The 16,999-nt window shown below is 42.9% G+C and overlaps 1 protein-coding gene across 1 annotated transcript; it reads right to left on the reverse strand.

The window, feature by feature from the left end:
* Positions 1 to 297: 297 nt before the first annotated feature.
* LOC105219423 (ubiquitin carboxyl-terminal hydrolase puf) lies at positions 298 to 16,741 on the reverse strand. Its single transcript, XM_011195551.3, has 26 exons — positions 16,075 to 16,741; positions 14,652 to 15,869; positions 13,909 to 14,583; positions 13,783 to 13,837; positions 12,745 to 13,711; positions 12,207 to 12,649; positions 11,599 to 12,060; positions 11,271 to 11,540; positions 10,947 to 11,109; positions 8,959 to 10,875; positions 7,781 to 8,822; positions 7,618 to 7,714; positions 7,373 to 7,556; positions 6,770 to 7,302; positions 6,586 to 6,709; positions 6,336 to 6,523; positions 6,000 to 6,270; positions 5,723 to 5,905; positions 5,233 to 5,632; positions 5,062 to 5,158; positions 4,744 to 4,918; positions 4,486 to 4,676; positions 4,067 to 4,419; positions 2,956 to 3,733; positions 2,763 to 2,886; positions 298 to 2,540 (listed from the first exon to the last, which is right to left on the reverse strand). Exons 1-26 carry the CDS (start codon positions 16,115 to 16,117, stop codon positions 1,278 to 1,280), a joined length of 12,216 nt encoding a protein of 4,071 aa, XP_011193853.1. The 5' UTR covers positions 16,118 to 16,741; the 3' UTR covers positions 298 to 1,277.
* Between the last annotated feature and the right edge of the window lie 258 nt (positions 16,742 to 16,999).

Genomic DNA, 16,999 nt, shown 5'->3' on the forward strand with positions numbered 1-16,999 from the left:
CTGCTTTGTAGACGCAGCTTAACTAATTAACTTAAAATATACAATTTCATATTCATTCAGTTTTAATTTTTCTTTATTTTGCTTTTAATTAATTTAATTTATTTATTTATTAATTTTTTTTTGTCGCTGTTCGGTCTATTCGATAATTATATTTACAAACTCTCCAGTTTGAGACCAGTGTGTGTGGTAAAGAAGTTTAGGGGGAAAAAAATAAAAAAAAAAATCATTAAAATACACTCGTATATTACATAATTGATCATAATTGATAGGCGCGCAATCGGTTTGAATTCATGATAGGCTTAAATAGAAAATAGGAACTTTGCTTATGACACCTAAATTTTGAATGGGCGTGTATATATATATGTAGATATACATTATATATACGTATATATGTATGTATAAATTTTGATTTGAAATTGCAAGCATTGGAGAAATAAATGTCTCTCTTCAGCTGATCTCAAACTGAAAATTATGCAGTAAATAGCAATTTACGTGTTGCCTAATTAAAAATTCAGTTTACTTTTATTTTTATTAATATTATTTTTTGTTTCTTTGTTTTTTTTTTTTGTTGTCCTCACACAGCCAACCTTAGGTTAGCAATTTTTTTCGTTTTTGTTTTCGTTTCTACTCTTCTCACACATGTATTATATGTATGAACGTATTTTTGACCTTGGGCCAGAAATTCTAATAGCATCATATATTCTTTATTAGGATTAATATTTTTATATATATATGTTTATGTATGTTATACATGTAATACGTTGTTAAATCGTGTTACACAAAAACAAAAGAAACAAATGAAGCGTTCAAGTCAATGCATTGCACTGCACTTGGACAGCTAACTAAATAACATTCACTAAGCAGGTGTGGGTTGGGTGTGTGTGTGTTTGGATAAGAACAAGCACACAAGTGGGAAAAAATTCAAATTTCATTATTATTATAGTACATATATAGTAAAGTTCTACCTAGCTTAAGCAAAAGGTACTTCAGCACGTTGTAGGGCGATAAATCAAAATAACGGTTGAATGAACTTTCAAAAATATCTAATGGGCTAATGAACTTTGCTTTAAGTGTGTGTGTAAAGTACATAATTTTTACTGGCATATAACAATAATTACTTGTGTAAGAGTTAACAAAAATGTTATCGCCTTTGCAACTAAAACGCGCTTGCGCATGCGCCCTACACTATGCACTCGCACTCAACTTTCAACTTAGTGGCGGCACTATTCCAGCAGTTTACCGAAAAACAAAATATTCAGCAAATCATTGAATGATAACTAAATCTGTTGAGAATGTAATGCGGCTGCGCTGGCCGCCGATATCGTGGGCGTTGGTGTCATCGTTGTTGTGGGATTTGTATTTGTATTTGCATTTGCTGTTATTAAGTCATTCTCTCCCTTATCCGTTGCTTTGTTAGCGTGCAACTTAGTTGGCGAGTTGTGGCTGTCGCTTGAGTCTCCCGCCTTTGCATCGCTTTGCTCCTTGCACTGTAATGTTGTCTGCTCCTCGCACTTTTCGGGTGTCGAATCGGTACGGTTGCCAGCCGAGCCTGAAGAGGGTGATGGCGTTGTGGGCGCCACTGCAACACTCGCTCCTCTTTTACTGACCACCTCCGATATGTCTGCTGCCGCTTCACTCTCATCTCCGCCGCCGTGTGCAGCCGGTGTTGGCGAAGTGCTGCACTCGTCGCGTTGCATCAGCACGAGTATGCTCTTGATGTATGTTTCCATGGTGAGCAAAAGTTTGATGCGCTTTTCATGCTCCTCGTACAGACGCACCTCCGTGGGTTTCTTTTGCTCGGCTCTCTTGCTCTGCTCTATAGCTTTGGGGCTCGTGGTAGCACCACCTTGACTACTACTGGCCGCGTTTTCCTCAGCATCCGGTTTGGACATTTTCGTTGGTGTCGATTTCTTCGTTTCTTCGTCATTTTTCTTTTCTTTCTCTTCAATTTCGTCTTTGTCGGGTTTTTCTGGGCTTATTTTGGCAGTATGTTCCGCATCATTTTCGTTCTTTTCAGTCATGGAATCATCGCTTTTATGTTCATTGTCACCACTGGCATCCTTCTTGTCGCCAAGCGGAGATTTATCAGTTTCCATAGCCTCTACTCCGTTCTTGACTTCGTTACCACTCTTATTGGTCTCAACTTCGCTATCTACCTCCATTGCCACGTCGCCAGCAGCTTCCTTCGTGTCGCCGCCCAACTTCGGTGTCGGTGTGCTGTTTTTCGGGTTGGTGCTCACAGGCGGACTTTTTGCACGCGCTTCTTCTTCATGTAATTTCGTCGGTGATTTTTCAGCTATTTTCGGCTTCTTGTTTTGTGTTATCTCCAATTCGGCTACTTCCTGATAGCGCGAACTCTTGTACAGCAGTGCTTTCAGTGAGCCTCTCAACTGTTTGCGGACGGAAGTCGGTATACCTGTACATTGAGCTATCACACGGATGGCAAACAAATCGCCACAGAGATCATCGAGATCCTCCTTTGAGTGCATCGAATAGCTGATCGTGTAAAGCAGACGGGCTATGGGCAGCTGGGCGGATATCTAGGTAAGGGAAGAAATTTGAAAATAAATGAAAAATGCTTACAAGGTAGTAGTGTAATCTGTAGTGGGCGAGGCAATGAATCAATCACTAATTTTCAATAAAAAAACAAGGAAACGAACACTTGGACCTCCCCCTTTCATCACACCGTAACTTTTATGTATAAACCCAACCTTATTTTGAGTACTCAAGATGTTACAAACAACCGTTACATTGGTACTTACCTTCGGATAATAGATTTCTAAGAAGTTTCTTATGTAATGATCACTGAGCGAGACACGCTCATCGCGCAAGATTATGTGTATATATTCCACCAGGTATTGATTGTTGATAAGCAACTCGGAGTATCTGTAAAAAAGTAAAGCAACATAGAGAGGTTTTCAGAGGAGGAAATTTCACATTCCAAACAACACTTACTTGTTTGTGGTTTTGTTGTTGTAGATGCCCACCCAAAATTTGGGAAACAAATTGAAGTGCAAAGGTGCCGCTTCTATCGCCACCAAACAACTCAGTTTCACCAGTGTCTCATTCAGTTGATTTGTGTTCACCGCCATGCGCATCATCACGTCCAGAAAATCATGATACGGACGATAGAATGCCTCCACTTGTGCGTCGTATTCGATATCAACACCTTTCTGTAGTATCTCGCCATGAGGAATGCTCATCTGCACCATGGGGCGTGGTGGGCGTGGCGTATTCTTCGACATAGTTGGCCAGGGCGCTTTGTTGCCGCGTCGTGGAAAATACGGACCCAACGGTCCGATATTACTCGGCGCATTTGCCACGGAGAGATGGCAGTTGATGAGTATGGGTGCCAGTATACTGGTCACATCTAAGCTGGGATTGCGCACCAACTCTTTGAGTACTTCGAGCGATAAGCGGCAGATTTCCGGTGGATTGAATGTATTGAGAAAGGTGGCCAATCGTTTGACGGCGTCGGGCAAACGCTGTTGTTGCTGTTGCTGCTGTAGCTGCTTTTTGTTGGCGTTAGCTGCTGCCGACGGCGCATCCAGACGTGTGCTCATGCGCAGCGTAGTCAGCAGTAATACCAATTCGCTGAGCAGTTCCTGTAGATCGCCGGACACGTGGCAAGCGGTTGCTTCGTGATGCATGGAATGTAGCGTATGCAGCGCCTCAAAACACATCTCAATGCCACCATTGTAGATGACGAGCAGTCGGTCTTCGTCGTTGTCCACTGCCGATTTGCGGTTTAAAAAATAGATTATTTAAATTAAATTAAAAAATATGTATATTTAAATTGATAAAAAATAATTTAAAAAAAAATAAAAATTAATCAAAAAAAAATTAATTAAAAAAAATAAAATTAATTTAAAAATATAAAAAGTAATTTAAAAAATATAAAAAGTAATTAAAAATAAAAATCAAGTAAAAAATAAATACATTTAATTAATTAAAAATAAAAATAAATTAAATTAAAAAAATAAAAATTAATAAAAATAATAATAAAAATTAAAAAAAAAAATAATTTAAAACGAATAATGATTATATAAAACGAATATGCTCTTACCCAAAATGCGCAGTGCATTTATAAGCGTGCCCCAGGAGACGCGCGCATCCAATCCAGTCAAGTACGCCGAAAGTGTTGTGCGACGGAATGTAGACACCTCATGCTGCTCCTGTTCGCTGGCATCCGGATGGCGCGCCGCAAACAATGCCATCAGCTTAAAGAGCTCATCGACCGCGGCCGCGTACTGCGTCGGATGTGGCGTTATGTTCTTGAAAGCCCACTGCAAGTTCTGATGTGCGGCCAGTTGGCGTGTGAGTGCACGACTTTGTTCGCAACATAAACGCAAGAGTCCATAATATGCCGGCAGCATTGCGCGATTGTAGGCCACGATCTCGGAGTCGTCATGGTCCGCGCTGTTTATAGTTGAAAATCAAACAATTTAGTTGGAAGTTAGTAACTTGAGAGGGCCAATTACTTACAGTATATAATTAAATGCAATATTTCGTGTTATTTCGTGACAATTGGCGACAATGAGCGCATTCTCCGGACAATCGACAATCGAGTGATGCCAAAATGCCAGTAGCGCATGCTTGTTGTGATGTGCTGGCACGCTGGGCTCCGACAAGCGCGGATGAAATAGATCCCAAAGCGAACGCATATAGGGCCCGATCTGCAATTCGGTGTATTCGGTATTTAATTAATAATAATTAATAACTGTATTGTTCTGTATAGCTTACCATTAGTTTTTCAGTCTTTGAAACCATACAATAACTAAGTAGGCTAAAGTAAGTTGTGAGCTTGGTTGTGCCATGCACACCGATGTCTGCATAAGCGCGCGTCGCTGGACGCAGCAGGCGCAGTAGCAGATTGATGATGTTGTGCAAAATAATTTGAGCGTCGCTATTCAAATCGCTGCAACAAAGGGAAATTATAATATTAAAATTATATAATTTAAAAAAAATTAAATAATTAAAAACAAATGAAATAATTTAAAAATTTAAATAATTCAAAAAATAAATAAAAAGTAAAAAAAAAAATTATATAAATAAACTCACCGATAGACATGTGCTGATAATTTATGCAGCGAGTGTGTGCGGAAGTTCGCTCTGAACGGTTGCGATGGCACCAACGACACTAGCAAATACGCAGCCGCTGTGAAATGCATAAATAAAAAATAAAAATTATTTTATATGCACTAAATAACGGACGACGACCAAGCAACATACCGTTGCGCACGCGCGAATTATTATGCGCCAACAAATACTGCTCCACCCAGTTATCGGCCGATTGCAGTATCCAAGCATGTGCGATTTTATTTTTTGGCGCTTGGAAAGCAAGCCAATCGAGTGCCGACTGGGGGCAGTACTCCGCGGCGTCCCAAACACGCTGCAGCACCAGTTGAGAGAAACAAGGCAAACCAGAGGGACCGCCTTGAGTTTCGGTAAGTAAGGTCAGGAGCTTGAAAAATGGACCGCAGAGTTCCGTGTGCTTGGTTACAGACGAGAAGAGCATGGTGATTATTTGATTCGCCAAACGATCATCCCAACGGCAAAGTGCATGTATAAGGTGCTTGGTTTGATGAGGATTAATGTTATCCTTGATTTGTTGGTACAAGAAAGGAAAACCCTGTTGGAAATGAAAAAATATATTATTTTGAAAATAATCTTTCAATACATTTGAAAAAAGCTATCAACATAGGTTGGTTATGCTGCTTACCTTTCCTCCGGCTATCGCATTGTAATCTTTAGTTGAGAGACGCAATCGGAAATCTTGTCCACGCGAACGTTCCACTAAATTCGCCACCAACGCAATCATTTTGTCCAGCGATGCCGGACGTGTTTTGTCCACAGACAAAGCCTCATCGGACGAATTATCATCGTTATCGGAGCCAACATCGATCTGCAAATACATAATTTACATATTACGTGAATAAGTTCCACATTCCACAATAACAAGATACAATTCACAAATATTGCATGCATACAGTACTTACACAATCCTGTGTCTTATTGCCTAAGTAAAAATCGGCCACGCTCTTTATCACATTGATGCGCAGCAAAAACACCGTCTCCTCATCGCCCATGCGCGAAAACTCAAAGAGCAGACCGAAGAATTCGGACAAATGTCGCAAATGCGCTTTAGCACCGTGTTCCATCAGCAATATCAACGAGCTTATGAAACGTGTTACGCATGAGGCATTGCCCATCACCTCTTTGCCATCATCATCGGTATCAGTTTTCAAATACAAATGCGCATGCGAAGATCTGCAAAATGTTATATGATATTATATAGCATAGCTTCGAAAAATAAATATAACGTTTGTCCATACCTTAGCCTTTGTACGACATGTATAACGAGCCTCTGGAACATTTGGCGCACCATTTGATTGGGACATTGTATAAGCACTTGTACGGGCCACCACGGTTCGATGGACATATGCGTGAGGAACCATTCGCACGCCTCTTGGCTGGCGTTGAATTGCTTCGTTAACAACTCAATCCACGGCACCATTGTGGGCTAGAGACGAAAATGAGACAATTAAATATTACATAAAAACAAAAACAAACAGCACAAGCTACCTTCTCCTTGGCGTGTATGAAGGTTTCTATGAAGAATGAAACTGACAACTTGGCTGCCATGCAAGTGACGTCGGTTTGCGCCAGCAGTGTTTGTGGAATGTGTCCACATATTTGCCACATAAAGCTGAAAAAATATTAAATTTTTACATATTTTTACAACAAAAAAAATTTAAATAATCTTTACTTGAAATATGTGTGCTCGAAGATGTTGCGATCCTGCAAGAATTGCCGATTATCCTGCCATATCCAGTCCTCCAGTTCTTTATTCAAAATTGGTATGTGCATGCGTGCGCTTTTAGCGCCAGCCTCCGTTGTCAACTTTGTGCTTGAAGCCGTTGCAGCTGCTGCAGCAGAAGTGGATGCCTGCGGCTCATTACTTGCCGTATCAGCACCGCTAGTCTCCGGCTTTTCGCTGTGCGCGTTATTCACCTCAATGTTTGTCATTTCAGTATCGCTCTTTTCATTTTCAACTGCTTCGATGGTTTCGGTTTTGTCCGCCGCTGACTTAACGGCTAATTCTTCATCATCTTTGTGTGCACTCGCTTTTTCAGTGGCCTCTGTTGTGCGCGAACTCGCTGTGGGCGATGCTAAGAGCTCGGTGTGTCGTTGTTTTAGGTGCTCTGGCAGACGCCTTTCGTAAAATAACATGTAGGCCGAGTTGGTCTTCTCAAAACTGAAGTCCATATACTTCTCCGTCACAGAGTCGTAAGTCTTGCTCTGCAAAAGTACGAAATTTAATCGATGTTACAAATAAAACTTTTATTTTAGAAGCTCTCCTGCTACTTACTGTCATTTCGCCACCAAAGCATTCGGCCGCTATTTGAGAGGGATCGAACGGTTTCACCTCAGCATCGTTGAATAGAAACCAGCGATCGTGTTGCAGTGCCGACTTGTTACGTTCCTTAATGAAACTGTAGTAATGACCGCCATCTGCTGTGCCCGTGTGTACAGTTACACCAACTAGCTCATATCTATCGGAATATAATAGTTGATTTATCCGCATTTGGTTTGCTTTATGCACTGGTTACTTACTCTAGACATTCCTCAATGTCGTCATCCATGGCTTTGTTGGCATCTTCAGCGCCAGTTTTCTTCTTTTCCAGCTCTTGTTGGCGTTTCTCACGCTCCTCTGTGCGCCAACGGTCAAATTACAGAAAATTAGAATCCACTGATGGCAGAGAGATACGGAACTTACCCTTATATTGGTGCGGCATCAGCGTCTTCTCTACATAGTCTGTCATATTTAAGAGCATGGGGAAGGAGAAGTGCGTGTTCACTTTCTCCTTAAGCATTGTTACCATATTGAAGGTGTAACGCATCGTATTGAAGCACAAAATTTGTGGTAGTTTCTTGAAGCAGGCGCGTTTCTCAGCACGCACCTTCTTGCCGCACTGTGAACACGTGTACATATTGTCACCCTCAAGAGTGTCCTTAACGGTGACCTCGTCCAGGGATTCCTGTAGATTGCGCATGTCGGCAACCTGACAACGGACAGTGTAGAATTCCTCAGCTGTGCGTGAGACGTGACCACAATCTAACGAGACCACATTATTACTGAGGGTTCCGCAAAATAGACGCTTTACAAGATCTTTCAACTCCGGCGTCATCTCCTCCAACTTCGAGACAAGGTCTATGAAAAATTCCGCCATATCTTTTTGCTCGCCCGTATTCAACGGCTGATGGTCCATCTGATAGACACGACAGAAGGACCGTGGATTGTATGCTTTACGTTCTGACTCGAGTAAATAAGCGAACATGCGTTGTAACTCCAAAAGAGTTGGTCCATGCTTTTGTGAGCCGGTCGGTGGTACATTCAGTATAGCCGCTCGTGCCTGTGGCATCATATACAGGTGTTGTATGCAAGAGGCCATATAACAAGTGGCACCTAAATTCGTTAAACCCACATAGCCGCACTCGGAGCGGCCTTCGTCGCGTGGCCAATAATCCCACGGATATGGCGCCTTAACGCCGGGTGTATGCTGTGCCAGAAGCTTCGTGTGCAAGAACACATAGTTCTTGGGACAATTTTTACACAACTCTACCAACAAGTCGTAAGCGGCAGCGCGCGATGTAGCCGATTTGCATTTCGGCTTGTGTCGGTTCAACGGTGATGGCATGTCAAAGAGAAACTCAAATATTTTGTCGATGAATTGTAAAGCCGAACCGCTGAACTTGAAGGTTGGATCGTACTTGACGAAATTCGACATTAAATTGATGAGTCCGACGAGACCATCGTCCTGTAGAAAAAAAACAAAAACGAAATATAGTCTCGTTAAAAACATTTCTATAACCAAAACTCCAATGACAAATAGTGAACTTAAGCTCTTCAAATAATGTAGTCATCTCAATTAATTATATTTAATCAAATCCTACCTGATAGCCATGCCGGGTCTCAAAGAAATCGCGTGTCAGTATGCTTTGTGAAACAGACTGGCACAAGCGTTCAATATCAATAGCCTCTCCTTCGCTTTCACCATCCAGTGAGCACTTCACCATGTCCGGTGTCATGGTGTCCACAAGTCGCGCAAGCAGCCAAAAGTAATCGCGGCACGCAGGTCCATAGGGCTCCTTGCCCTCATCTGACAACAAATACTGCGTGTGCTGCACATAAGACGTCATCTTCTCGGCCAGCGGCAAGAACGAGATAAGCTTACGCAGCAATGGCGCTAAGAGCACTTGATAGCTTTGCGCATTGCCCAAGCAAATGCGATAGAGTCCAGCACATATTTCACGCCTTACCGCCGGCTCGGGATCCTCCAGTATGAATTTTTGTACCCAACTACAATAATCCGCCTGGGTCCATAGAAGGCGACGTGCTTCCGCGGATGCGTGAACAAAGCTCACCATTATATTCATAGTGAATTGTACGACTTGCGCGCGACCCCAGAAGCCAGTGCGCAAATGATGGTATTGGTATGGGTACTGGTATTGATACTGTGTGGTCGGTATCAGCGAGGCATAGTTCTGATAGGCCTCGTCGTTAAGTATGGATGCCAATCGGCGCAGACATGGGTCGACATTCATGAGTTCAAGCATAAAAGCATGTGGCCGAGAAACTACGACATGCATATCCTCGGCCTGTACCTCTTCAAAACCCAAGAGCCAGAGCACACGCAAAAGGCTAGCTAAACAATCGTGGCGCCACTCGTTGAGCATTTCGCACGGATGGGCACTTTGCTGCAGCTGTCCGGAAATGAAAATCTCATAAAGCAAACGCAAACCGCCGCAGCGTACGAAAACCTCACTCCATTTGAGATCGTGTGCAGAACGTGCATTGCCAGCTGTGGTTGCGCATACTCCTCCGCTTGTACCGCCGCTAACGGCAGCGCCACTACCTGTATCCACAGCGCTGATCACAAGTCGACTCTCTTTATCATCATTCAAGTTGGCATTGCTGTCGCTACGTTTCAGCCGCTTATGTGGTCGTCCCGCTGATGGTTGATTATTTTCTTTGTCATGATTCGGCATATCCTCACTGGCCACTTCATCGCTGGCACTACCGGCGGCCTCCTTTTGTACCGTGCTATCGAAGTTGTCCTTGCGCGACAGAGATTCCAATGCGGTGCCAGCACTACTGCCACTGCCACTACCACTACCGCTGCCACTACCACTGCAACTGCTGCTACCGCCGCTGCTGTTGCCACAGTTGCGCTTACTCTCTTCTTTTGCATTACAGTTTTCGTTGCTATTCCGACGGCGGCTCGAACTACGCTTCGACGAGCCGCTACCACTCTTACTGCTACGCACATATTGATCCATGGGTATAACATTGCCATTAACACCACCGCCTCCAAAGCCACAACACGTTGTATTGTTGCCACCTGAGCCTTTCTGTTGCAGCACACTATTCACCGTTAGACTCTCCACAATGTGCAATGAGTACATGAATTTCTGTAGATTATTGGCATCGAGCAATTCATTCAACTTCTGCTTGATCTCCTTGCGTTTATTGGCCTGCTCCTCTTCGCTGGTGAGCCGCTCGAACGCGTTCAAATCATTACTGAGTCCTTTAAATGCATCCAGTATCAGTGGATTGGTTGGTAGTATGGCCAGTATGTCCCACACGCGCCGTGACAGCAATTGAGCTTTGGTGTGCATTTGTAAATTGCTATTTTGCGGCTTCATATCGCCCAGCGTCTGCATCAAACAGAAGAGCTTCTCAAAGTAGCGCGGCTGCAGCAATAATACTGTGGGTAAACACTCTTTCGGCGGCGGTGGCTGCATGGATGGGTGATCGAGATTTGTCTCTTTGCGTCGTGCACCGCGGCCACCCAACGACACATAAACGATCTAAAAACAAAAACGAGAAAATTATGGAGTAAACGAGAATGAAATTTAAAGCGAGTGTATTTTGAGCTAACCTGGTTGTCCTTGAAACCTGCATCACCCAAACTGCGCTCATCATAGTCAGATGTCAGCTCCTGGCCTTGCGTTATAATACGTAACGGTCCGTCGCTGAGTAACAGACCTAAAACTGGTGCCGATACACCACTGCTGCTAGTGGTTACTTGTAGATTCTCCCACCTTGACAAAAAATTAAAAAAACAAATTTTGTTTTTTAAATTAAAAAAAAATTAAATTAAATTAAATTAATAAAAAAAATTAAAATACAAAAATTTCAAAAAATGTATAAAAATATAAAAAGATACAAATTGGTACATAATTAAATATTGTGATAAACCCACCACTTCGATATTTCAGCCTTCAATTCAGCAATCAAATCGCACGCATGCATGTGCAGGACGGATTTTTCGGAGAGCCCAGCCGGTTGCAAGACGATACGTATGGCCGGGCCAGCGGCTTCATTCTTCAGATTGCTATGCGAACAGACTCCTTTGCCCTCAATGGCCCAGCGACGCAAGTGGAATGCATAGCGCCGACGGAATGTCTCCAGATGTGTATTGAGTAGCATCAAGCCACGCTGCACACACATCAATGCGTTCTCATCCTCGTTGCTGCAAATGAAATCACTTTAATATTTATTACACGAATCAAATTTGAGGTTATACTGACTTTTCCAAAGTATTGGTTGCTTGCACCAAATTATCCATGCACTGTGACACAAACTCCTTCTCCAAGCGCAGCTGTTGCCCCATATAGTACATATTGATGTATTGTATAGCGGCCAGCGACACTTCGGTGTTGTGTGCACGCAACGCGATCTTCCACAGATGATACATGCCGACAATGTTGGAGGATGTCGATGATATTGAGTCGGTTTGCTTCTCATAGTGTGCAATAGCCATGCGCGCCAAACTGCACAGCTGTTGGAAGAGGCCGAGTGCCACCATGGAGAATTCTTCCGGACGCAGTTCGGGTAACTTCTTTAAATACAAATGTTGTAGTGCATCAATACCCAAAGCATGCTGGTCGCCACCCTTAGCCTGACTCTGCAACCAAGAGAAGTAACAGTCGGCGCATTCGCTATCGTGCGCCAGCCACTCCCACAAGGCATCTACTTGTTCCAAAGTTAACCTATAAATTATATGTTTAACCATAAATGTCAAAAGATAAAATGTTTATGTTTAAGCAGTAGAGTTGACACAAACTACCATTATGTACTTTTTTAACCTCAAATATATAAATAAAATATTGAACAATTTGAATATTCTTGCACTCACCGAAAGGTTTTTGGCGAGCCTAACGTTGAAAATATGGAAGACAAGAAATGCAGCCGCACCGACACTTGTGTCTTATGTGAGTACATGATCGCTTCAGGTGGGGTTTCACCACCACCACCACCACCACCACCGGCGCCGGCCTTGCTTTGCAGTTCTGCGTGACGTTTAGCATAAAATTTTATGTTATTGAAGAAATGATACATCATGCGATGCTGCCTCTCGGCCCACATAGTCACATGATGTGTGTCGGCGGGACGAAAATGCTGAAACGATGCGAAGAGCTTAGGCAGCAGGCGCAGACTCACCACAACGCTGCGATTGCTGGCCAAGTTTTGCAGACAACCTTCAATGAATTTCGTGCGCAACTGTCGGTCCATGCTGAAGCATAGCAAAGTGGCTAGTGCCTTCTCAGCCTCAAGTGCTAGCGTTTCGCCTAACTGAAACTGAAAAAAAAATTTAATTTAATAAAAAAAAATTCAAACAATAAGTAAAAAAATAAAGACAAAATCAATTAATTTTCTTACAATTAGCTACTTACGATTTTGTCATCTTGCAGCAAGTCCCAAAGCAAAGTATTACCCGGCTGACAGACATCGTTGATTTTGAAAGAAGGCTGTTGGGCTTGCGGTGGTGTCTGTTGTGGTGACAGCGGTATTGCTTGGGACCCACCTGGTTGTGCACCGCTCTGCAACACACGTCCGGCAAACTGAGCTTGTGGCGATATAGCCTTACCGCTATTGCCCAACATGTCCACATCGCCGGCATCTCCAGTGCGCCGCACCATTACTGCTGCCAACGCAGCGGCAATAGCAGCCGCATTGACATTCGCAACTTGTTGCTGTAAATCAGTATCCACTCGCGCCACGGCGGCGTCATTAACGCCCGCGCCAACATCCGCAGCGTCGGCATCCACGGATTTTTGTTGTTGTAATTGTTGATGTTGTTGTTGTTGTATGCTCGAATGTGCCGCAGCCATAGCAGCAGCGGCAAATGCAGGCGGTACGCAATTGTGCGAAACACGCAATGCATGCAGTTGGCTCAATTCCTCCTCACACGGCGACACATCTTCGTCATCAAAGTCGGCCATATTCTTTTCGGATTTATTACTCATAGGCGATGAATAGCCATCGATTTCGGCACCATTTAGCAGTTCACTAATATGAGTCTCATCGATGGCGCGTATGTAGGGACCCTCGCCGCGCAGATGTTTCAATACGGCGCTGGGCACAACTTGGCCGCCGGTGTCACTGCAGTCGTCGCTGTCATTTAAAACTTCGCCGTCAGCTTCGTCGGCATCGTCAGCATCATCGCTGCTGGCATCCTCATCCTCGCCACCATCCCAAATAGCTTCGACAATTTCGTGTGGCAAACGGGTTAGCGGCAAATTGTTTTTTCGACGCTTTCGTGACTTTTTACGATGCAATTGCACGTCCAGTGCGGCTTGTTGCATGTCTTCCTCACTACTTGAATTGTCAATAATGTTCACAATGCGATGATTTTGCATTCTGCATTTTTTAAATAAAAATAAGAATATAATGAAATTTAAGACCGTTATCTTCCGAATTTTTGTACTCACTTAATATCGATCTTTTTATTAATCAAGTCCTCAACATTTGAGCGTCCTCCTTTGTCTGTTGTTTATATAAAAATAATAAATAATAAAAACATAAAATAACATTATCGGTATTCTACAATAACTCACCTTCCGGGCTGGCCTCGCAGACATGTCGCCTATGACGAGCCTGCTTACAGGGAGGCGGTGCGCCAGTGTCCGAACCCACATTTTCTATGTCTATCGGGCTTTTGCGCGTACCACTAGCTAAACTACTATCATCACCATTGCCGGGATCATCGTCCGAATTACTGCCGTCCATGCTGCCGCTGTCCGAACTGGAAGCAGTGACATGTGCGGCCAACAGATGGTCTTGCATCATGCTCATCTGTGCGCGCGAATTATCGCGTGACCAAATGAGTTTCGTAAGTGCCGATGCAATATAAATGCTTTGTTCGGTGTGCTCCTTAGGATCCATGCGACACAGTAGTGAATACAAATGCATGGCTGGACGTGGTGCCAGATTCTTCACCAGTGCCGGCAAAATATCAAAAATGGTCTTGGAACAATGTTTAAGCTGTGTGGCTTGCCATATTAGTTTGATATGCTCTTCGGTAATTTGATTTTCCACTGCAAGAAAATTCAGAACGACGTGCGCTTGTTTGATTACTTCGACATGTAGATTTGGTCCGAAGAGATGTTGTATAATCTGATTTTCGGTAAGCCAGTTGGCGATTTTCTGTCCCACAATCTCAACCTCACCAACAGTTTCAGTAGTGCAGATTTCGTTGAATAGATTTATATGTGCATTTATCTGTGCCATACCTGCGAAGAAATTCGAAATAATGTGTAATTTCCCGAAACTGTTATATACTATAAACGAAATGTCTCACCTGCCAATCGCATTGTTAGCGTAGTTGATGTGAAGTACTTGAATGCCAGAGCTAGACCTTCCACATCGAAAGTGACCGACGCATCTAGCGGATCACGCACAGCAGACCATACAAAGTCGGCCATGGCTCGTGTTGCTGCTGAGCGTAAATTTTGATCCGACAACTTGCACATGTACTGCAATACGCGACTACGCAACGGTACAAACAACTGTACAATGCAGCCGTAATTTAACCAGAGTTTTATATTTGAAACCGTGGCAGTAATAGCCTGGGCAGTAGTGACTGGCAGATCAGGCTGCTCAAAGCACAACATCATTGCGGCGAAACCTCCCGAATTACAAAACAACGTTATATTACGGAGCAAGTAAACGGGTATCTCATTGTCATGTAAATCACAAAAGATTGCCAAATGCTGCGCCTCCTCAGCAGAAATGTCATCCAGACGCGCATGCGTACCATGCTTGTAAGCAATGTACAATGGGAAATTCAACAGAAACACTTTCGACACTAAAATGAAGAGTTTCTCTACTTCTGGTAATATCCATGGTTCTTCAGTTATTTGCGATAGCGAAGTTGATGGGGATGATCCACTGTTTAAATTAGATTTATAAGAATTCGATTCAGCATTTTGTCCTGCGCCTGCTAATGATATATTTGTATTCGATTGCGGTAGGTGCATTGATGGTGCGGGGGGTGGCGGTGATGTTGGAACTATTGGAGAATTGGTGTTGCGTGATGAAGGCGATACACAAGGTGGAGATGAACTAGCATCTCTTTTAGGTTTCTTACGCTCACTTTGTTCTTCAACATTGTCGTCTTCATCGTCCACATTACCTTTCGGAACTTGTTCTACCGAGTCTATTGAATCTTTATCCGTGTTATTATTTGTTGTTAGAGTTGTGCCTTTGTCTGAGGTGCCAGCACCTGCACTTTGCGCATTGTTCTGTGCCTGAGCTGCAGCACTTGTTGTCTGACCTAAACTACAAGCTGTCAGTCGCTTGTAGTCATCTATTAAACGTTCAATATGCTTTAAATGATGTACTGCTAAGCATATCATAGATTGGACGACAAGATTGAAACGTTCAAAATTTTTCGGATCGCGATATAGACACATACACTGGCGTTGCGGCCATGCTTGTATATAACCGAAAGCGGTTTCAATTTCACTCTTTAAAAGAATCGAATGTTTTGCATCGTTGCTGGTTATACGAACTTCATCTAAAAATCAAAACAATGTAAAAAACAAAGTTAAGTTAAAACATTTTCATTTCGCAATTGCTTATTTGCATAGTTCGTGTATGTACCCCGCCCTCGCCCTGTGACCTATTACTGTGTAAGTATAAACCAAAAAACCCGTTGTCATTCACAACTTACCGGCGAAATTGTTAAAATTTCAAGTTTTTCAATGTTATTCAATACTTACACGACTCCAGCAAATGCAGAAAATCTGAGCAAACGTCACACATTGTTCCACTTTATAATTATTGTTACACGCTCAGATCTCCGCCACCCTCTTATGCAGCCGTAGTTGCACTTTGCAATTACACTTGTTTGCTGTCGATGGCGGTGGAGCTACCGCTACCGTTGGCTCGTCTTTTATTCAGCCACAACGGCCGCTCCGACGTTGTCTTTTTCTGTGCTGTTGTGGTCGTTGCTGCTGCCGTTGTCTCTGCTTTTTTATTTGCTGGTATTGGTCCGAGTCTACAATTACTACCTTAGCCGAGTTTCTTTGCTTGCTACACTGCCTCGTCGGGATTTTCACTACTGCGACTCCCATTTACTCAAAAAGATATCGGTGAATACAACTCCTTGCATTTCAGCGTTCGTCAATGCAATAATCTTTTATTTCAATTGATGATTTTTTTCGAAATAACAATTTTTCACACAAGAATTTTTCCTTTCCTTTCTTCTCGCGCAGAATTCCTCACTTTTCACTTTTTGACGCTTTTCGTGTCTTTTTTCTTATCGTTACATTTTCTGCTTTCGAGAAATGAGAAGTGGAGGAAGTCGATGTACGTTATTTCTTAGCAGGTTGCCAGACGTCCTTTTCCCAAACACCACCCACTATTCATTGCCGGCTGGAATATCTTTCGAACACAACTATTCTATCACTTCAATAAAACTGTTTCTTTAAATTAATATTTTACATAATATCTTAACAATATCTGCTGTAATTATAACATCATCTTATATATGATATGCCGTTTTTGTTTAGACTACTTCTTAAGCAGTTATATCCATTATGAAGGTACAAGTTCATAGGTACGTGACGGCAGTAATGTCATTCCTTACTACCTGAGCATTTAGCCTCTTTATAAATTGAGCAATAGCAGATAGCGCATCAGAAA

This window comes from Zeugodacus cucurbitae, chromosome 2 (assembly GCF_028554725.1).
Source record: "Zeugodacus cucurbitae isolate PBARC_wt_2022May chromosome 2, idZeuCucr1.2, whole genome shotgun sequence".
In the NCBI taxonomy this organism is placed as follows: domain Eukaryota; kingdom Metazoa; phylum Arthropoda; class Insecta; order Diptera; family Tephritidae; genus Zeugodacus; species Zeugodacus cucurbitae.

Coding starts and splice junctions, on each gene's coding strand:
- LOC105219423 (XM_011195551.3), bottom strand. CDS start 16,117: ATGTGTGACGTTTGCTCAGATTTTCTGCATTTGCTGGAGTCGT. Junction 13,838..13,908: donor CTGCGAGGCCAGCCCGGAAG/GTGAGTTATTGT, acceptor TATAAACAACAG/ACAAAGGAGGACGCTCAAAT. Junction 4,919..5,061: donor TTATCAGCACATGTCTATCG/GTGAGTTTATTT, acceptor CCTTTGTTGCAG/CGATTTGAATAGCGACGCTC.